Source organism: Clarias gariepinus, chromosome 9 (assembly GCF_024256425.1).
Source record: "Clarias gariepinus isolate MV-2021 ecotype Netherlands chromosome 9, CGAR_prim_01v2, whole genome shotgun sequence".
NCBI lineage: Eukaryota > Metazoa > Chordata > Actinopteri > Siluriformes > Clariidae > Clarias > Clarias gariepinus.
This window is the reverse complement of record NC_071108.1, coordinates 26,515,001-26,537,432: the sequence shown is the minus strand read 5'-3', so window position 1 is coordinate 26,537,432 and position 22,432 is coordinate 26,515,001. Positions and strand designations below refer to the sequence as shown.

The 22,432-nt window shown below is 37.2% G+C and overlaps 2 protein-coding genes across 8 annotated transcripts in view; both read right to left on the bottom strand.

Annotated features, from left to right (window-relative positions):
• LOC128530836 (protein disulfide isomerase Creld1) overlaps positions 1-5,923 on the bottom strand; it is a 29,513-nt gene extending 23,590 nt beyond the window's left edge. The window contains exons 1-2 of the mRNA XM_053504981.1: positions 5,770-5,923; positions 1,658-1,780 (exon numbers count right to left, since the gene is read on the bottom strand). Of these exons, the coding sequence (XP_053360956.1) occupies positions 1,658-1,774 (117 nt within the window). The 5' untranslated portion in view covers positions 1,775-1,780; positions 5,770-5,923. The remainder of the gene's footprint in view (positions 1-1,657; positions 1,781-5,769) is intronic.
• Positions 5,924-6,186: 263 nt separating this feature from the next.
• Positions 6,187-22,432, bottom strand: part of wu:fl23c11 (interleukin-17 receptor C) — a 16,801-nt gene continuing 555 nt past the window's right edge. Inside the window, exons 2-16 of one of the 7 annotated variants that reach the window (XM_053503464.1) lie at positions 21,816-22,084; positions 17,986-18,013; positions 15,648-15,773; positions 15,313-15,542; positions 12,047-12,167; positions 11,871-11,906; positions 11,644-11,783; positions 11,489-11,545; positions 10,586-10,640; positions 10,236-10,486; positions 10,019-10,072; positions 9,870-9,921; positions 9,035-9,130; positions 8,906-8,947; positions 6,187-8,798 (exon numbers count right to left, since the gene is read on the bottom strand). In XM_053503464.1, coding sequence (XP_053359439.1) covers positions 8,026-8,798; positions 8,906-8,947; positions 9,035-9,130; positions 9,870-9,921; positions 10,019-10,072; positions 10,236-10,486; positions 10,586-10,640; positions 11,489-11,545; positions 11,644-11,783; positions 11,871-11,906; positions 12,047-12,167; positions 15,313-15,542; positions 15,648-15,773; positions 17,986-18,013; positions 21,816-21,926 — 2,172 coding nt within the window. In that variant the 5' untranslated portion in view covers positions 21,927-22,084 and the 3' untranslated portion in view covers positions 6,187-8,025. The remainder of the gene's footprint in view (positions 8,799-8,905; positions 8,948-9,034; positions 9,131-9,869; positions 9,922-10,018; positions 10,073-10,235; positions 10,487-10,585; positions 10,641-11,488; positions 11,546-11,643; positions 11,784-11,870; positions 11,907-12,046; positions 12,168-15,312; positions 15,543-15,647; positions 15,774-17,985; positions 18,014-21,815; positions 22,085-22,432) is intronic. The other 6 variants (XM_053503465.1, XM_053503467.1, XM_053503466.1 and 3 more) reach the window with 6 other exon arrangements.

Genomic DNA, 22,432 nt, shown 5'->3' with positions numbered 1-22,432 from the left:
AGATGTAGCCTAACGTAGTGTCGGGTCGGATTTCAGCGGTCACTGAGTGCAAAGACTTTGAAGTTGCAGCGTTTTTTCAGTTACAAAAAGCACAGCGATGAGTCCACGTTGTTTCACTGTTTATGACATGGTGACACTAAAAAGCTGAACAACTTCACTTTTCTGTTAATAAGCTGTGTTTTGTTTGTTTATATTAAGAGTAACACCTTCCAACCACCTCTTATAGTCTATTGTTAGTTTTAGTGATTTGGCAGAAACTAATAATCACTACATAAGTACCCCAACACCTTTGATCATGAGTTTCAGCTGAAACTAATTCTATACATGCAACAGAAAATGTAGATGCAGATTCCAAATGTATCATGTATAATGTAATTATAAACATTCTAAATATAAACAAACAAAATAAAGCTTTTTTTTCTCAAAGGTAAACGGAAAAGTGAAGTTGTTCAGCTGTTAAGTGTCACTACGCAGATGTTACACTCAGTGTAGTTACCGAAAATCTTTCATTTAGTTCTCATTGAGTGGCCACACATCACTTCCACATTTCCCTCACTTTTATTACATGAGCATAAACAGTGAAACAATTCGCAGGTTTATAATACACCGCGGCCAAGTGAACCACGTTCCCGCCAATTAGGTGCGTGGTCCGTTGCCTAGCAACACTGAACAAAACGAGGCATAATCGTGGTGTTTGCTTTGGTTATGACATAGCATAGTTTATTCGCTGTGGTAGATCTGATTTATTCAAACACAATAAAGGCTTTATATCCTCAGGAGGGGTTATTACATTGTTTTAGAGATAATTTCAAGGAAGCTTCTAACAGAATAGCTAAAATTCTAATGAATTTTCTCAAAACGTTATAAAATTAAGTAAAGCGAAATCCCCTAAATGTCCTTATAAAATATCGCTGATTATCAACGCCAGAATGAATGGCGAATTGTCGATATTTCACGGAAGCATAAACTGCATATATGGAATGAAACCTGAGACAGTTACATATACGCACTGAATGACGCATAGATAGTTGACGCGATCCCTTGCGCCATCTGCCGAGAGAAATGAGAATCGCAGGTTGGAAAAGGCAGGAAACGGCATAACCGGCGCACAGCTGTCAGCGATTTCACGTAAATAAGAGCAAAATAGCTTTAAACTGGCTTTTACTGGTGCGATTTTAAAAATGTAAGCATACAGGGTGATTAAGCTCACAGAACTAGGAAAAGTCATGAAAGGAGGGTCCTGGAATTTGATCGAGTGTGAAGTATTTTTTTTTTTACCCCCTTGGTCAAATGACCGCTGCTCGGCGCTTCTAGTGTTAAGTGGTGAGAAAGGTCTCCAGGGAATGGAGTTGGTTTTACAACACATCCCACACATGCTTGATTAGATTAAAACCTGGTAAAATTGGGTGCCATGTCAAGAGCTTAATCTAGTTGTGTTCCTCAAACCATTCTTGAACCATTTTTGCATTATTCTGCTGAATGATGCCAGTGCCATCAGGGAATACTGTTTCAACAGAGGGGTGTACTTGGTCAGCCACAATGAGTATGTAGGTGGTATGTCTCAAAGTAACATCTACATGAATGGTAGGGCCCAAAGTTTCACATTTACATACACACATACTACACTAGACTTGATGCTTCACATACACACACGCACCTTGATGAAGTTCTCTGTGAGTTTGCGACAGCTTTGGCAGGGTCCAGCATGCACGGTCAGCATAGAGAGGTCAAAGGTTAACACCAGGATGAGAAACAGAGGCGACGAGGAGTACATGATGTCCTAAATATTAAAAAATATATAAACATTTGAATTATTAGCATGTAAGGTACTGTATTTTACTTTCAACACATACAGATCATGTGGACTTCTGCGTCGTGTTGTGAGTGACGTTATGGACAGTTTGAAATCAAATTGGAGTGTGAGGAGCATCCAGACTGAGATACATCTTCAGGAATCAGGAATTCACAGTATCCTATCTGTATCTGATGCAGAAAAGCTAATTCATGCATTCATGACCTCCAGACTGGACTATTGTAATGCATTACTAGGTGGTTGTCCTGCATCCTCAATAAACAAGCTACAGTAAGTCCAAAATGCAGCCGCCAGGGTTCTCACTAGATCCAGAAAATATGATCATATAACACCTATATCATCATCCCTGCACTGGCAACCTGTTCAGTTTAGAATTTTTACAAAATAGTACTACTTACATACAAGGCTTTAAATGGTTTAGCTCCCACATACCTAACCAGTCTTCTGATACGCTAAAATCCACCACGCTCCTTAAGATCACAAAACTCCGGACTTCTGGTAATTCCCATGAATTTTATAATCTACAAAAGGGGGTAGGGCATTTTCATATTTAGCTCCAAAACTTTGGAATAGCCTTCCAGACAGTGTTCGGGGAGCAGACACGGTTTCCCAATTCAAAAGTAGACTCAAGACGCATCTCTTTAATCTGGCATACGCGTAACTCATCCCATAACCTCATACTCCAGTACACCTATCCTGAATAGCAACTACGCCAATTCTCTCCATCTTTTCTGTATTTTTCTACCCATCCCGAGGCATCTGGAGATTGTGCCAGCTTTAGTAGACAAAGGCCAACCCTGCGAGGTTTTTGAGGCATTCAGAGAAGGACCAGCTTCAGCTGGATTCTGCTTTATGATGGTTGGAGCTACACATGCTGCTCCTGTGCTTCCAGTGATCCAGACCCCATCTGCCCTCTGCACCTACTGACTCCCTGTGCTGAACTGGACTTCATGTTAATCTACACAACCTCTGTTATATTGAACTTTCACCGGCACAACACGCATGATGTTATTTCTATCTGTTATCACCCAGAGGAGGATGGGTTCCCTGATTGGGTCTGGTTCCTCTCAAGGTTTCTTTCTATTGCCATCTCAGGGAGTTTTTTTACTTGCCACCGTCGCCGTCACCCTTGGCTTGCTCATCAGAGACATTTCATTTATCATTCATTCATCTAATTATAATCTAGACACATTTTTCTTACACATACACACTTCCAAATATTTTCTTTTCAAAAAAATAAAAACTTTAATTTTTGTGAAGCTGCTTTGAGACAATGACCACTGTTAAAAGTGCTATATAAATAAAATGTAATTGAATTAAATTGAATCTAAAGAATGTGTCTCATGTTTTTAAAACCACTCTTTCACAATTTAAAATATGTCTGTGCCATCCTGGAAGAAAAACTCTTAAAAAAAAACTTCACATTATTTCCACATAACGTTGCTGAGCCTAAACGTGACAAACTGAAGCTCCCTCAGATTATTACACTGTCTCCAGAGTCTTGTACAGTGGTCACTACGCATAATGTGCACTTCCCTTCTTACCCTGAGACGCCCATGGCTCTGGAATAGGGTCAATCTGAGTTCACTCACTGCATGAGATTTTATCCATTGCTCTTAAGTCTAATCTTTATGCTTGCTAACGAATTGAAGCATTTTTTTCTGATTAGTCTCACTAACAAGTGGTTCTCTTATGGCCACACAGCTGTTTAGTCCCAATCCTTTGAGTTCTAATCAGATTGCATATACTTGCACTATTAAACATAGCTATGGGTTTTACTGTTGCTGTTGTTTTTTTTTTTACCATTAAGTGTTGATCTATATTCATGAATTTTTTTTCACACAAATTTGGCAGTTCAGCGCTATCCTCCCCAGTTTTGATAATGTGCTAAATAACCCAGTTCCAGTCATTGTCCTCAGTTTTTTTTTTTTTTTTTTTTTTTTGCTGGATGCAATCTAATAATTTAACCCTTATAAAATGGCAACTTTTTCTTTTTTGGTCAGGCTTAATAGTAGGTCCACTTTTTATGGTTATCTTTAAACACACATCTTGGGGGTTGTGAGAGGTCAGGTTCTATTCTAAATGGTAAATGTATAAGACGCTGTATTATTATTGTTATTGTTTTTGTTCTTGTTAACTACTAGCAGATTAAAAAAAGAGAAAATGAAAATGTGATATTTAGTTGTCAGAAAAGATCTGCATTAAAACTCACTGTTCTGTATAAGCGAACATCATGTTCTGTGTTGTGGTATTAAGCAGCACCTCATACACTTCTTCTGATTTTCTGTTTCTTCTAAGAGTTCTTACTAGTTTTGGCCTTTTTAGGTTCTAACATCTTTCACTGATGTTACATGACCCCATTTACACTGGGATTAACCTTTGCTTTAAATCTGTCTAAAGAGTGCATAGACACTTTTGTCTTTTATTCTGTCCAGCTATCTCATCTATTCACTCTGATTAAACATATCAGCTTCACAGATTTATTTGTTTATTTATTTATTTATTTATTTTTACAGGGAATGCCATTCTGAAACTTTAAATCCACATTCCTGTCTCCGCTAAGTTACCTCTTAGTACAACCTTGACAATTACTGAAAAATTATGGGAGCAAGAAAAGAAGCTTCTTCCTCCCATTCAGCCCACGAATGGAAGCAGGCTAAACACACGGACCTAGTTGGCAGGTGTGCCTGGTTCCCCTGCCTGGATTGCAAGGAAGGTGGGTGGAGAGTGCGGTGTGGCAGAGCCACATCATCACGTCTCTTCAAGGACCTGGGGCTCCAGGAAGCCATATTACACCAAGCAAGCAAGAATATATCAGAAGAGGCAAAAAAAGCAGGCTTCTAGAACCTCTGAAGAAGGTTATTTGCAGGGAATGTCAGGAAGATGCCCCAGAGCACTGCTCCACCACCAGGAGATGTTCTGGGCTAATTGGTGAAACGTCTATGCGCGGTGGTCTCCAGCTGATAATTCAGCAGCTAGCCACATAGGGACCGGGGTCTAGTGCCAGGCTCAATTTTCACCGCTCTGTGATCGTATGCTTCATCCAACTAAAACAGCAGGACAGTAAACCACTAAAGTAATGCAAAATTGTATATGCTTCGAAATGGGGTGTTAATTTAACTCACAGAAAGTAGTGGTCAGGGTTAATGACCAAAGGTTGTACTCTAGAGCCATTGTTGTCAAAGTGGGTTCTGTGAGGCTCAAGCCCCAGAGGAGCTAATGTAATGTAGTTTTTATCACAAACATCATCAAGAACAAAAATCTAGACCTATAAATAATGCAGATGTTAATCAAATCTCTGTGTAATGGAATTGAGTGGATTTCCATGTGTGAAAAGTTATGATAATGATATGGCTAAAATAAAAAGCATTGATGATAACATTTATATAATTAACCTGATAGTTGAATAGTAGATTAATTTTCAATTCATCTTGTATGCCGTTTATCCTGTGCAGGTTTTTTTTTTCCTTCAGCTTAAGTGACCCCTGCCTGTTGAAAGTTTGATAACCGTCGCCCAAGAGGACGGAGAATACCCATAATGCATTGTGGCATCATTTAGATGCCAAGTGATGCTGATGAGGTTCTGAACACGCACGAGCTACTGAAATCGCCCTGTTCAATAAACTGCCAGTATTTTTGTTTCATTAGTTTTGTTTGTCATCTCTTAATTAACACAACCATTAAACACCATTTTTTACGGCTTCTATAAGGCACAGGATATTCACTAACAAAGAAGACAACAACAGTGTTAAGCACACAGACACAAAATTTTATGTCAGTATCTCAGGCTAAATAGTAATTCAAAAACTAAAGAATTAAAAAGGCGAGTAAACTGGTAACTAATGCCGACATTAACGCAGGTGGTTGTTTGCTATTGAAAGCCCAGGAAGCTAGTAAGGTAGCCTAGCATAAAAAGAGATGCACACAACAGCATCCTGCGCTATCCGTGTACTTACGTTGCTGTTTATTCTGCGAGCAAACAAGAGGCTTTCGCTTCCTCTCGCCCCTCTCTCACACACACACACACGAAAGCCTGCAGATACGCAAACCTCCGTGACACACACAAAAAAGAAACTGGTCTGATTTTTTTTTTTTTTAGCCAATGCTAACCCGTTGCCCTGGCTGGATTTCTAGCTCATTCTGTATCCGAGCTGCAGCTGTATCCCGGCGGTACCGCCCACTGCCAGCAGGAACCAATCATCGTACAGCGATTTCAAGTTTAACCAATCAGATATCGCCGTGTACTAGACTGAAAGGCGGGGCAAGAAATGTGCTTTAAATCCTAGTGCTTTTCAAGCATCATTGACTCACTGAAAACAATTGATTTTATTTATTTATCTATTTTATTTTTAGATAAACAAAAGGCATCTCGGAGTAACATGGGAATAAAAGACAACACACAAATGCAACACACTTTACAAATTGGTTTTACTTTTTACAAAGTGAAAAAAGGACAGCATACAACAAAAAAACATCAATCTTGAACCTCCACAAATGAGCTACAGTGTGCATCAATTGTGCATTGGGATTCAAGTTTTTTTTTCACCTTTTAACTGATTTCCATCCATCTAGGAATCTCTGTAGTCTACGAGGGACTGTGGAGACAGATGGTGACTATTGTATTTATTCACCTTTTTTTCAACCGTGGTAGGACCTCCAGTCAACAAACACACGAGCATTAACACAACATGTCAATTTGGGAATGCCAATTAGCCTAATCTGTATGTCTTTGGACTGTGGGAGGAACCCGGAATACCTGGGAGGTACAGGGAGAACATACAAACTAGGCATCACACATAGACCCTGGAGGTACAAGGTGACAGTGCTAACCTCTAAGCCACCATGCCACCTTTTAACTGATTTAAATATTATATATTTTCTATTATTCACACATTTATCTTCAATAATCGCTTTATCCTGGTCAGGGTTGCGATGTATCCGGAGCCTATTCCAGCAACACGCACAGTGACATAAGAATTCACCCTAGATGTGCTGAAGTTCATACATCCTATAGCCCACTCATTCACACTAAAAAGCTAAGATGGTAGGAGAAAACTGGAGAATCTGGAAAAACCCATACAAACACTGGGAAAGCTACAAAACTCGGCACAGATACTCAACCACATTAGATATACTTAAAGGCAAATGTAAAAATGATATAAAAGAACAAATTTTAGATAAACTGTGGCAAAAGATAATACATAGAATTTACTCATCATCAGTTTGCCTCAAACACACAGTCATTCAGTTTAAAATTGTTCACCGGCTTCACTGGTCCAAGGTAAAACTGGCAAGGATTAGAGAGGACTCATGATCCCACATGTGACCGATGTAAGCAGCTACCAGCTAAGCTACTACATATGTTCTGGACATGCCCAAAGCTATACAATTTTTGGAGTTTTATTTTTGATACATTCTCAAACGTATGCCAAATACCATTAGAACCATCCCTATTTATTGCACTTTTTGGTGTTGACTCAAGTGGTGCCCGCTTGAATGGCGCCAAGGCCAATATGATCGCCTTTAGCTCCTTTCTCGCTAGGAGACTGATCCTGTTTAAGTGGAAGTAGTCGTTGCCACTGAATTAAAGAGGTCTTGTATTTTCTTTATCTAGAAAAGATTCGCTATTCTATAAAGGGATCGAATCAGGAATTTTATGATACCTAGCAACCATTTATAAGCCATTTTGAAAATAAAGATGCAGATCAATTAGATCTATAATAAAATATTTCTTTTTTAGTCTTTGTTACTAATACTTCCTTCTCTTCCTTTTCTGTTTGATGTGTAATATATTTATTTTGTATTTGTTTCCTTTTTTTTCTGCTGACTGGCTTTTTTTTATTTTAGTTTAGTTTTTTTTGTTGTTGTTTTTTGTGGGGTGGGTGGAGGGGTACGGTTAGAAGAAAAAAGTGTACTACTGTATGTATGTATATGTAACTTGTTTATATTTCAAATAAAAAACACTTTGATCAACAACAAAAAAAACTCGGCACAGATAGAAACACCAGATTAAACCCAGGAAGCCAGACGTGAAACAGCAGTGCCGTCCCATATTGGATACTTAAAGAAAAAGCTTTTAAGAATTGCAATGCTAATGAGTCAAAACATGGCCTAGCTCAGCAGTTAATTTATTTCTTTAAAGATAACTGAACTTTAAGGTTAGAATATATGTCACGTGTTCTCTTATGCACTTCACAGACGTTCGGACTCATTTACAGGAATTCATTGACAGTGCTGTTCTCACTATGGGACTCAGGACTAGCAGGTGGAGTCAAGTGCTCTAGTGTCAGAGGAATAGTGACCCATGGATCGTCCGTCTTCAAGCCAATGCAATCCTGAGAAACCCCTGCTAACCTGTATCCTGCTCCCCCTGTTAGCTCTCGCAATCTTCCTGCTAAAATTCGTGCTCCTGCTCTCAAAACACCAGCTCTTATTCTTCTGCTCTCAGGTCTCTTGTTTTCTTTTTGTCCCTTGTGAGCCCCACGAGTGATCTCAGTGAGAAATCCCAAACTCTGAGAGGGCAGGATGAAAAGTGGAAGCCCACGAAAAAGCTCAGGCATGGATCCCCTTTCATTCGGGGGTTCGGCCGGCTGTGTTTCAAACTGCACCAGGGCAAAGCGTTCGCCAGCACGGCCTTGCAGGTAATCGGCAAGAATGCAGCTGAGCGAGGCACTGAAAACATCAGAGTAGTTTTCTCTGCGCTCAGTCTTCTCTCCTCTGCTTCGACACCACTCCTCTGCTCGTGCCCAGGCAGCAGGGGTAAGCACAAGCACCACTTTTCCACCATGGCATTGCATACGATGAAGACGCGAGTGCAGCCATGGTACGGGTCCAAGTGCGTTCAGTTCCTCGCGGCTCCACAACTCCAAAGAGACTCCAAATCCTAGTGAGGAAAGAGCTGAGCCTAGGTGACACACCAGCTCTGCAACAGCACTGTCTGCATCTGGAGGGTACAGCAGCACCACCTGTCCATCTCCAACTTTTCCTGGAGAAAGAGTGAGAGAAAGAAAAGACAAATGGTGGAATGAGACCATTTCTATGGATTAGAATACAGGCAAGATGGTGATGTGCTGAATTGGACAAAGTACTTACTGCTGATGGTATCCATTTTCATCCATTTGAATATCCAACCTGCTGATGATACATATTTTAATAGTTTTAAAAAACAAATACTGTGTTCAAATATGCACTTAGGCACTTGTATCTACAGTATATGCTCACCTTTGAGTAATCCCTGGAGAACATAGGCTGCCAAAACTGCCAAACACATAACAAGCACAGATACCAACAGGAACAAACTCCAATGAGTTCTGGCACCTAGACAGAGAGAGAGAGAGAGAGAGAGAGAGAGAGAGAGAGAGAGAGAGAGAATAGGCCACAAACAGTTGATGACTGGGGCACTCCAAAACACAATACATGTCTGGACTCTACTTCTGCTTTATGTTTCCTCTCTTGTGACTCTAAAATTCACTACCCATGACTCAATTTGCTCATACCAAATTTTTTATCCACTTAGTATTGTTTGCTTTTACTCTTCCATAACCCCACTCTATAGTGATTTATACACTGTCAGACATCCCCCAGAAATGATTGGGCTCCTGTTTGTCTGGATCCTCTCAAGATTTATATATGTAAATCTTTTTTTTGCAATATAATTCAAATCAAATAAATTTGGACCAGTTGTAATGACAGTGCCATTTAGTTATTACTAATTAATTTATTAATAAATAAAAACCTCTTGGTGATTTTTTTCTGGTTAACCATGCTGGTTGATTGGCCTCGAATGCGAATCATTATGGGCTGCACTCTGCATGTACATATTGGTGAAGGAGTGAGTAGGCAGTTTACTCAGATACCTCACACAATGTATGCTTAACTGGCAGAAGTGAAAGCCAAATAAGCATGTCATATTTAAAACATATTAGGACATTTGAAGTCTCATATCGATGGATTAAAGGAATTGGCTTACAGCCCTGATCGGTTATGTGGGTTTACATGGAAGTTTATCCTTAATATTTAAATATTATAAGACACGCAAAACAGAAAAAAAACTTACTTTCAAATGGGCAGACAAGGTCGAAATGGCCTTCAATTCCCTTAACATTTATCTAAAGAAAGAAAAGAAATACCTTTGTTGCAGTATAAAAACATGATAGAGCGACACTTCATTTACATATCATGCATATAATTGTAAACTTCATGGACCTGCACACAGAGTGAAGGGTTACGTTCCACTTGAGCAAACTCGCCTTGTAATTGCTTTAGACAGAAATAAAGGGTGATAATTAGTTAGGGAAATTAAATTTTATTTAAAAGATTGGCTTGTTTTTGTTTTATATTAAACACGTTATTACTGTAGATAAACGATCAGATCACATTCTCTACACAATACTGTTTAGATTAGTATATAAATAAATCCTACCCAGTGCTGCTTGTTAATTAAGTTCCATTTTGGATCCTGACGGCTATGAATATGATCCCTGCTGTTCATTAACTGATTTGTTACATCGCAGTCTTTGTTGGAGCCTGAAATTTTCTTGCAGAGTTGAATTTCAGCCTCCAGTCTGCAGGGGGCAGTGATGCTCCAGACAAGAGCAGTGCTGTTTCTACCCATCGCTCCATCATGAGTTGAAGACTCCACCACAGACACAGATACATTAGAGACAGAAAGAGCTGAGAGAAGAAAAGCAAGAGAGAAAACATATTTACTAATATATTATTTGACAAACTACAGCCATATTTACGAAGTTGTCTTGTGTATGTGGACCATACCTGTTTTATTAGAAAACGGGCAAAACATTTTCCGTAGTCCATTCACCCACCAAATCTGGTTCAAAAATACAAGGTAAAATACTAAATTAAATGTATGTTTATTAGCAATTCCATCATCCCATTCCTGAGTATCTTATTTATCAGGAGTATAAAAAGAATTAGCTTACATGCAAAATGTACGTCTCAGAGTCAGATGCTTTGAATGATACAATGCTACCATATACTGTACATTATTGTGAAAGGGATTTGGGTACCATAAAAGTATAAATGTGGACTGAAGTATTCATCTATCTTATTTTGCATTTATAACGAGTGAAGTATTAGAGCCCTTTTACTTGAACACACCATTGACTCTGTTTGGTTCATAAGAAGCAAGCAAGACAGACAAAGCTTTCAATTTAAACATGCAGAATTTCTTTACAAGAAACTTGCGCAGTACTGTACTATTCAACAGGGGCTGAAACTTAACCCTGGCCTACCATCTGCCAGTTGCAAGTAAAATGTTGGGTTATATGCATGAAATCTTTTGTTACTAAATCATTTACTACTAAATCTTTCCAGATTTTAAATCATTAATGTGATATTGTTAATGTTCAACCTAAACTCTGTCACTGGTTGCACTGTTGTAACATTTTGACTAACAATAACTGTCACAATTATTATAACAACAGTAACAGTTAACATTAAATGAAAATGGTATAAGATGGAGATAGAGATAAAATGAACATTATTAGAAAGGAATAGTTATTTGACTAAAATAAATTATAGATAGTAATACCAATTATTTACTGTAACACATTCTTTATATTTGCATTTCCAACTTGGAGTGTCTCCTTTTGTAGCAATTTAAAAAGTACTGTATGTATAAGAATAACATGCTAATAAATAAATAATTTATAATACCTGAAAGCAGAGACATGGAGCAACAGAGCTCATTGGAATCATCAGTGGATTCTCCTTCTTGTATTCAAAGAAACAAGTCAAGATAGTATAAGTATGCTGATGGCATGTCAGTATAGTATACTATTAACAATAGAGTTTTTTCTTTTTATACACACCCATTCTAGACTTAAACATGGACCATCTTTCTCCATCCTCTGGCAGGCCTGTAGGTCATGAACTCTATCATCAGACAGATCACCCACACGTAGTTCTGCCATTCCTGTTCTTGGATTGATTTCGGAAAACAAAATAGGGCCTGGGAAACAAAGTAGATCCCAAGTTACAGATATACATAAAACTACATTAAAAAAACATGAAGGCTGAAGTTTTGACATTAACTCACCTTTACACTGTGCAATCGCCAGACCTTGGGAACAAACTGAAACATAAAAATATATACTGTGTGTCCGTAACATCTTGTTATGTTACATTTGATGGTGTGTGTGTGTGTGTGTGTGTGTGTGTGTGTTTAAAAGAATGACAGAGAGAGCACAAAAAATAGGTAAATAAAAAAACTACCTTGGTCTATTGAAGGCATCTCTTCAGTGTAGGTGCGTGTGGGAATGTTTGAAGAGGAGACAGTGACTGTACTGCCAAAATCATCTTTCCTCAGTTCTACTATCAAGGATATCCACATCTGCTATAAAGTCATACACACAGACACAGGTACCTAAGTCACTAAACCCTATATATTTACATTACCTGGCCAAAATAAAGTTTCCATTAAAAAAACATAGCTAGAAAAACTATGTGTAATAGTGAAACTAAGAACATTTCCATACACGCTCAATGTGATGAGAACTCAAGGAATTGGGAATTAACATTTGTGAGGCCATAAAGAAACGCTTGTTAGTGAGTTCAATAAAAAAAGGCTTTTTCTTCCCTGATGGCCAGACATATTCCAGGACTCAAATTGTGAAAGAGAGGTCTTGGGAGCATCACAAATCATTTTCACACATGAACTGACCACCACATTGTGTGCTGTAATCAAGGGTAAAGGTGACTGAATGAATGTGCTTTTCTTTGGCCAGACAGTGTAAGGGAAAATTAAGTCTCAGTTTGACTAGAACGCCCCTTGTGTATATACATATACATATACAGTATATATACTCAGCAAAAAAAGAAAAGTCCTCTGACTTTCAACTGTTTTTACTTTCAGTAAACTTAATGTGTAAATATTTGTTTGAACACTAAAAGAGTCAACACCATAAGACATAAACAAAAAATGTTTCACAATGTGTCCCTGAATGAAGGGAGGCTCAAAATCAAAAGTACCAGTCAGTATCTGGTGTGGCCACCAGCTGCTTGAAGTACTGCAGTGCATCTCCTCCTCATGGACTGCCTATTGCGGACAGTCTGAGCACTGATGGAGGGATTGTGTGTTCCTGGTGTGACTCGGGCAGTTGTTGTGGCCATCCTGTACCTGTCACGCAGGTGTGATATTCGGATGTACCGATCCTGTGTAGGTGTTGTTACACGTGGTCTTCCACTGCGAGGATGATCAGCTGTCCTTCCTATCTCCCTGTAGCGCTGTCTTAGGCGTCTCACAGTGCGGATATGGCAATTTATTGCATAGCAACATCAGCAGTCCTCATGCCTCCCTGCAGCATGCCTAATGCACGTTCACGCAGATGAGCAGGGACCCTGGGCATCTTTCTTTGGGTGTTTTTCACAGTCGGTAGACAAGTCTCTTTAGTGTCCTGCGTTATTAGAACTGTGACCTTACAGTAAATGCCTACTTTCTGTAAGCTGTTAAGGTCTTATCGACCATTCCACAGGTGCATGTTAATTAATTGATTATGGTTAATTGAACATGCATGGAAAACATTGTTTAAACCCTTTACAATGAAGATCTTTAAAGTTATTTGAATTTTTACAACATTATTGTGAAATACACAGTCCTGAAAAAGGGACGTTTCTTTTTTTGCTGAGTATATATGTGTTCCGCAAAACAAGCAAAGATTTTTCATGAATTTTGACTTGGAAAACAAACAAGTCTTGGTTTACGAATACAGCGTATCATGTATCACACATGTGCTTCTTGTTTTGACGCAGAGCGTCACGTGATCACAACTGAGCCAACGGTTTTTCTCTCTCTTGTGCTGCGGAATTGTGGGTAATCGTCTCCCCTGCTGGGGCTTAGTGCTCGTCTCTTACTGGTAAAATCAACATCCGTGCACGCGTGTACTGTTTACTATAACACTGTGATTACGTGTATGCGCGTAAAATATATTTTATTTTGTGTCTGTATGCGTGTGTGTACAGCGCGCGTGTAAAGCAAAAGCAAGTCTCATTAGAGAGGTTAAAAAACTCTCTCTCTGTATCAGCCTGTTCTATGTGACTGTGTGAGTGCGCGTCATTGGACACCGTGCCACACACACACACACACACACACACACACACACACGGACCCTTCCTACTTTCACCTTCACAGACACACACAGCAGAAACACTTATCTGTCGGGATTTATTTTTAAAATGCACTTTAATTTGTTTTATTTTAACTTTATATTTTGTGTTAAATATTTTATGTATTTTTTTTTGGAGCCATTATTTCTTATGAGAAAATTTGATTAGGTTTACGAGTGTTTTAAAATACGAGCCCGCTTACAGAACAAATTATGCTCGTAATCCAAGGTTCCACTGTGGGGGAAAAAAAAATAAAATAAATATATATATATATATATATATATATATATATATACACACACTACCGTTAAAAAGTTTGGGGTCACTTGCAAATTTCTTTTTTTTGTTTTGTGTTTTATTTTCTACATTCTACAACAATACTGTTTAAAGGAGAATAATGCATTTATTGGACTTTTAAATGGTAGTGTATAAAGTATATATATATATATATATATATATTACATGTGTCTATACACACACACATATCTACAGTATTGTGTGCATATGTGGACAAAATGCTGTAACGTGAGATTGCTTTTAAGATCAGAGTCAGGTGAATGATTAACCCATCACACCAATCATGTGCTAAAGATCATCGTTTTCCTATGTAGGTTGAAATACAGTCATTAACTGAATGTTTTAAACCTGGGGAGGAACAGCCAAACTCTGCTACTGAGATGAGGTTGTAGAAAACTGTTTTATATCACAGGTCATACACGAGGGCAAAATTGAGCACATTTAAAACCAACCTACAAGATGTGCTGTTCAAGCTATTTTGAAGAAGCACAAAGAAAAAAATCAATAATGAAGACTGCAGATGCAGTGGTCAGCCAAGGAAAATTAATGCAGCAGATGAAAGACATATCATGCTTAAAATCGCATCCGAAGATCCAGTGGTCTTCCAGTGGAAGATCACCGCATCCAGCAGTGCCATCAGCAAAGAACTGGTGGAAACCAGTAGTATAGAGGTGCACTCATTTACTGTCCAGCAAAGTCTGGCCAGAAGTGATCTTCATGGAAACCAGGCTAAGCGACTCAACTATCCACGTAAATATACTGTAAGAACTGGGGTGGAGAAAAATGGCAGCAGGTGCTCTGGACTGAACAAATTTTAATATTTGGCTGTAGCAGAAGGCAAGTTGTTTGCCGAATTTGATCTGTGGTTAGTTCTCCAGAATGTTTGTAACAATCTACCTGCCACATTCCTTCAACATTTGTGTACCTAGAAAAATTTATGCCAATTTTGGTTTTGCAGGGAAAGGGTAGCCACATCAAATACATTACAAAATAAATAAATAAATAAGTATTATAGATATTAAAAGTATTGTGCATTACTCGCACAATATGTCACGTGTGCAGCTATAACTCTAAGTTACCTGTGTTGAGAGGTCATCTGAGGAGAGTGGTGTGAAAGTGATCTCTTTTGAACCTGAGAAGTCTGGGCCATGGTAACATACTTGGAAATACATTGCTGTGTAAACAGACTGTTCCAGGCCACTTCCATGCTCGTTTAATGTGTTCTCGCCTCTTTTGTCATTGTAGCTATCTTCTTTAGACAAAGCTGCTTCATCGTGACTTCCTAAAAAAGCAGAGCAAAACCTGTAAACTAAAAAATATATAATTTTTGTAAAAATAAATACAAATATGAAACCTTGGGTACTGTACTCATAAATGTAAGAACTGTTTTTTTTAATATTTGGTGTTAGGATACCTGAGGTTGTAACGTTAATAAAAATTCTTAAGCATGGACGCAAGCCTTGAAGACTGCTACACAACAGTGCATGAGCAGCAAGACCACTCACATTAACACGGTCATCGTGATTAAGACATATATCACCTAGTTAAAGAGAGAGAAAGAAAAGGAGAGAAAGAGAGAGAGAGAGCGATGAGGACATGGTAAAGTTAATAGTGATTTAATTTAAGCTTTGTCTTGAACTTTACTTCTGAATAAGTATTAATAAAAATATATTTAAGTGTTTCATAAGGGTTACTACTTTTATGTCATTTTTTAAAATAAACAATATAGTTATTTAATTTTCTATCGAAAAAAGAACAAATAAACAAGTGAGCAGAACAGAACAGCCCCATACATGTAGCATGGTAAAAAAAACAGGCATTGTCTTCAGGTTAGACAGTAATTAAAATCGTGTAAAAAAGGTACAACATACAGTACCTCTGCAGTGGACTGAAGACCTGAGCCGAATTTGTTACCGACCTCTCCCGTCAGTACCAGTTAATTTTTCAAGCATTGCGACTCCACATCAAGCCGTTAACGATTTAAACAAATAATTTAAATTTATAAGGACATGAAAATGACTCTACAGCGCATTTTGACAATAAGCACGTGTTATCGACATAATAACATTTTATTACCTGGAACCGTTTTAGGGAATTTAACAATGTTCTACCAAGCCCTAAATAACGCATAATGAAAGCGAAACTAAAGCAACACTACTGACTGTTACTACTACTACGTTTATGGAGGTGTTAATAATAGGATTATGACATCATATTATACCGTTAATAGATACATAGATAGATACTATAGATATTGCCTATAGACATAGACGTATGTCTTGCCTGCACTCTCTCACATACACAGGTACACTACGGCCGGAGTGTACTGGCATGAGGCTCCACTTTGTTCTCTCCAAGTGCAGAGAGATATTATTGTATATTATTATATATTATTTACATAATCCCACTGTAATTAACACACATTTACAACTGCAGGAGGACATCAATCACATGCAAAAGCTGCATACAAATGCACCTGCTGTAACATTAAACAGTGGTGGTAGTGATATACTGTAGGATTATCCAAAAAGGGAAAATACATGTCATTATTTAGAGATTAAAATATTTGCATTGAGTGCAGAATCATATTCATAAAAACATTTACAGTCAAACATGGAGAACAATCCCACTTTATACTCGGAATGCTTTATTTCCTTTTTTTTTCATTCTTTTGCATCAATAATAATTCTTTTTTGGCTGCACTTTTTCAATGTATTATTATTATTATTATTATTATTATTATTATCTTTGCTTTTGGTGTACTGAATGTTGTCATAAATATAAATAGAGATGCACTGTGATGTGTATGATAAAACTAAATGTAAATATTGTAATTTTCTTTGTCCTCCTAGAAGACACAGAGCCTGAGCCATGCAGTGTATGGTGTATGGTGTATGCGTGGTGGGATAGTCACATGCATGTCTGCACAGAACCATGCCTTTATTTTCATATTTTCAATCCAAGCATTTCTAAAAAGTTGGCAGCTATGCCACATATATTTTAGGAATTAAAATTAGATGGTAAATTTGTCATCAGACTTTATTATGAAATTAACAGAAATGATCAAACCACAAACATTTTAGATTAAAACATTTCTATTGTGCATCGAACTTTAACATGTAATTCATCCTTCAATCTTGTTCAATCCTTACTATTTAATCTTTCATCTACATTTTATACAAGGATATTTGGCTTCTGAATGCTGCCAAACAGGTAAGGAGTCGATTAAAACAGATAACAACTCCAAAAATGCGCTTAAGAATGGATACCAAGGCAGTAGCTAGGGATTAATGTCAGGAGGAGCATGCTCCAATTTTCCTCCTGACATTAACGATCCTGACAAACACGTCAGAATTGATACCGAGGTTAGTTCATGATGGAAACTTGGCCCATCTGTATTTAGTATTAATAACGTAATTATATCTGACTTTAATTTATTTAAAAAATAAATATAGACAACTGGGCTCCCGAGTGCTACAATGGAAAAGCATTCACCATTATCATCTGGAAATCATGAATCCTCATATAAAGCAAAATGTGATGTGTTAGCAAACTGGCTCATGGGCCCATACCACTGCTAAAACTGTTAACTTTGGTTTAATACTACCAATATTCCAAATATTTATTTTCAATAATACATTTGCAGCAGCAACCTAGGCCACAGGAACCATAGAATCACCAGCTCAGGTCATACTACAATTTTATTTGATAAATAAAGACTGTTATGATTATAGACATATTTAAGGTCTTACCTGGTTTTACGTTGCAGTCAGTTAGGCCCTGCCAAGAAACACAAGAGCTTAATGTAGCATATTCACTGTAAGTGTGTGTATGTGTGTGTGTGTACTGTACAGTATATATATAGCGAGAGAGATAGAGAGAAACCAAATCTTATGTCTTATCAAAAATCAGAATGAACAGGAGATTGGATATTGATTATTGGATTTTTTAGATGACTTCAGCAATGTTTTCCAAATACATTTATTTATTTTTACTTCGTTATTTTATTTTATTTTTATTTTTTTGCAGTTTCCCATATTTTAACTATAAAATTTTGCTTATAATATGGAACAGCGGATATTTCACATCCAAACTTAAACTCCCTGCTGTCTAAATAATTCCTTACTATATAGACTTCAAGCTTCCTTACCACTGACCATTCTGCTACATTTTTAAATGGCAGAGACGTTCTTAGATGTACAACAAGCAAGATCCAGCCTACTAAAGCTAGAACTAACAGTCTATTTCACTAAAGGGTTAATTTGCTGGGCATCAAACTAGATTTTCTTCAAACTACTTATGAAGCATTAATGAATTCAAGAACCGCATGATTTCACCCACCAATATTTGTCATAAACGCCTGCTTTACATTTACAGCAGTTTTACAATTAGTATAAACAAACATTCAAACATCCATATACAACTGCACAGCTATAATAAGTAATACACGCTAAACATAATTATGCTGCACATGTTTCATTATAGCATGAGATTTCTCTCCTACTACAGTAGGTACACATAATTAGTCAAACATAGCACACTAACTACACACCCAACAGGAACTACTTTTAGAATGCTAGGGAACACATTGATTCCTGTGTATCATCAACTGGTTATCTTTAATGAATGTTCCTTAGCAAAAGTCTATATTGTTCTACAGTATATAGCGGCAATATAAATGTAAAATGAAATTTAAAAATACAAACCTATCTTATCACAATCTCAACTGTTAGCAGTAAAACAACTGCATTTGTAAACAGACACAACACATTACACATGGCTGGATCCTCCTGACAAAGGTGTGGGCACGGGTACGCGTGTAAATAAATGATGTTCTTATCACAGTGATTACAGTCTTTATTTAGTTAAAGGAAACTGTCAAGTTTACCCAAACAGACAAAAAGAGTTAAGAAAAAAGCAAGAACCTGTTTGCTATAATGCACAGAAAACTGAACAATGCTACAAGATTTTAAAACACCAGGATACTCCATATCTTCACAATACCAGAATGTGGATTCATCGATTCAACCATCATATATGATAATGAACTAGGCCATATTTATATTATGTAACTTTAAGGACATATGTCATTTCAGAGACTCTTAAACTGAGCTGCTGCTATTCTGTCCACACACCTGTCTAGACAGTGAACCAGTAGTAACCATAGTTACAACACGTAGGAGCCTTAGCATTGGGTGTCATGGCTGGCTAGACTCATAAATAAGTAAAAGGCATTACTTCATTTTGTATATCCTTAATCAGGAGCACATAATTGCATACCTGTCTGCTGCAAGACCTTCCTAAATAAGAAATTTCTCCAGACAATAATGCATTATTATTAATACAACTTAAAAAATTGTTTATATACATATATATAGTGCATGATAGAAGTGCATAATATACTGTAATCTAACACCTTGACACCTATTATGTGGGACTTAAACATTTTTTAATAGTTAAGTTATTAAATGATATTCTTATCAGATCTCTAGCATATCTAGGTCAGTAACTTTTACTTCAAAACATGTGCATGTTGCTTTTCTTTAGGGATATGACAGTAAGCCAGAGGTATCAAACCTTCTCCAGAAAGAGCCGTTGTGTGTGCAAGTTTTCATTCCAACCAAGCAAATATTACACCTGAGAGTATACAATAATGAAAGCCAAGAGCAATTAATTAAACAGGTTGCTTGGTTCGAATGACCAACTGCACACACACACACACACACACACACCAGCCCTTTATGTAGAATATCTGACATGTCTGCGCCAAGCAATAGACTTTAATGCGTTATTACAGTGATGATGGAGACACAGGCATAAAGCAAGCATGTCATGTAATATAACCTAATCTCTGGCCCAAAGTTGAAACAGCTACATGTATTATTTGTAAGAATCAGTCTCAGACTGCACTCCTTCCGCCAGTGATAGATGACAGGTTCAGACTATATATAAGAAGTTTAAATAATCTTTCTCTTCAATACTAAATAAAACTCTAAAACATTTCCCCCGAGTAGTTTAAGTTTACACACAAAAAAAAACAACAGATTCATACTGTACACATTGTCAATTCTCCCGAAAGGGGCGCTTCAAACAGCCAGGTGTTGTTGCTTTAGACAGGTTATACATGTTGATGCCATAGTTGGAGAACAAATACCCTTTTTATACACAGTGTGGTCAACCCAGTGTGGTCTTTTTACCCTGTTTATGTAAAGTGGGAAAACACTACTTTCTGTCATATACATGAAAATGTTTTGCTATCATTTCCCAGATGCTTTGCATGTGATTGCACTGGCAGACGTACGTACATGCACAAACACAAACACGGCTTAACAACAAGCGGGGGGGAGTGGTTAGGATACAAAGCATGCGCTTCTTAAACATAGGCTGTTTTTATCATCTGAAGAGAGCTGCATGCCTTGTCTTTATTCCAAACAAATATGGCATGAATTCTCAACTAAATCTAAAATAGAATCTAGAGTGACATCCAGTACCATATCTAAAATGGTTAAATATATGGACGATTCCAACACAATACAGGATGACAGGCATTTAAAACCAAGCAAAAATCATAAAACAAAACTAAACGGTTTCGCTGCTGAACCTCGATGAAGTACAGATTACTTTTCCTTTGCTTTAAATATCATGAATACTGAATACTATGTCTAACATTCAATACATACAATTTTTCTATCATCTGATTCTTTTTTTTTTTTTATTTTAAAACCAACACATGGATCCAAGTACATGTTGTCTTTGTCTTGCCTTAACATGCTGAAACGATGGATCATTTTGCTTCTGTATCAACGTATCAGAGGAGTGACATATTACGTGAATGCAAAACTACACTCTAAATTGGTTAACCTAAAAGTTCAACTTCAAGTTCATCTTAAATACTTAGTCTGTTTAAGACTCATGTTGGAACAATAAAAAAGATTTGAGTCTTAAAGAAAGACATATAATGATAACAATGATGCAGATGCATGATGATGAATACCAGTGTTATGTGGTGCCAAAGCTTCACAGGAGGGAACAGAATTAAGAAGATCAAGCAAATGTGAATTTCTTTTCTGTTAATCTGTTATAAAGATGCAAGAAACATATTACATATTTAATGTTTTAATGCTTAATTTCTATTGGTTATTATTATTATTATTATTATTATTATATTGTTGTTGATTATATTGTATCTATAAAACATATTGACTAATTCAGATTACTACATTAATAATAAATGTTGCTTAAATTTTTAAACTGTAATAGGACTAGCAAAGATTTGTGACAAATTTTATTAGATTAAATATAGTATAAGTGTAAACAAAATATTTTACCCAATCATATTTTAATAGATAAATAAATATTGAAATGGAAATACTAGAATATCAGTGTTGTGCATTTTTTAAAGAAGTACCAGTTAATTTGGTGTGTAGGCACATGTTTAAATTTTAAAAAATGTGTGTGTGTGTGTGTGTGTGTGTGTGTGTGTGTTAGTTACTGTCTAATCTCAAAATGTTACTGTTAGTTACTGTCTAACCTCAAACATCTTTCAAGAAGATCTACTAAGACAATTTAAACACCACCATACCTGACTGCAGGTGAGTGCGTTTTCCTCTGTGAAGTTTAAAAGCTCCAGGCTTTGTGTGTGAGTGAGTGTGGCCCAGAAGACCAGCGTCAGAGGAAGCGAGTACAGCATCATGACGAGACACCAGTGATGACTGAACTGCAGCTAAGACTCTGTGTGAAGCAGTGGAGACAGCTACATGTCTACATGTACTCTCCTTCATCATCCTGATGAGAGTCACGTCATGATGGACACACGAGTAAACAGGGCGCACCTGACTTTTCAATTGACACCTGAGACAGAGAGAGAAAGAGACAGAGAGAGAGAGAGAGAGAGAGATGTATGCAGTGAAGGAGGACCTCAAGGCACATGACTGGTCATTAACACATTTAAAATTATTTATTTCAGATTACTAGTAGTAGTAGTAATAGTAGTAGCAGTAGTAATAATACCACTATAACAACCAATCCAATAATACATTCAGTTAACTTTTCCTTCATGCTTTACTCATTTGTAGTTATTCACTAGATAACGTTCTGTGCGCGCGCAGACAGGAAACCAGGAAGGAAAATTATAAGCGTTTTATTAAAAAATAAGTCTCTAAACTGATATAACAGGCAAATAAATAGTAAACAATAAAC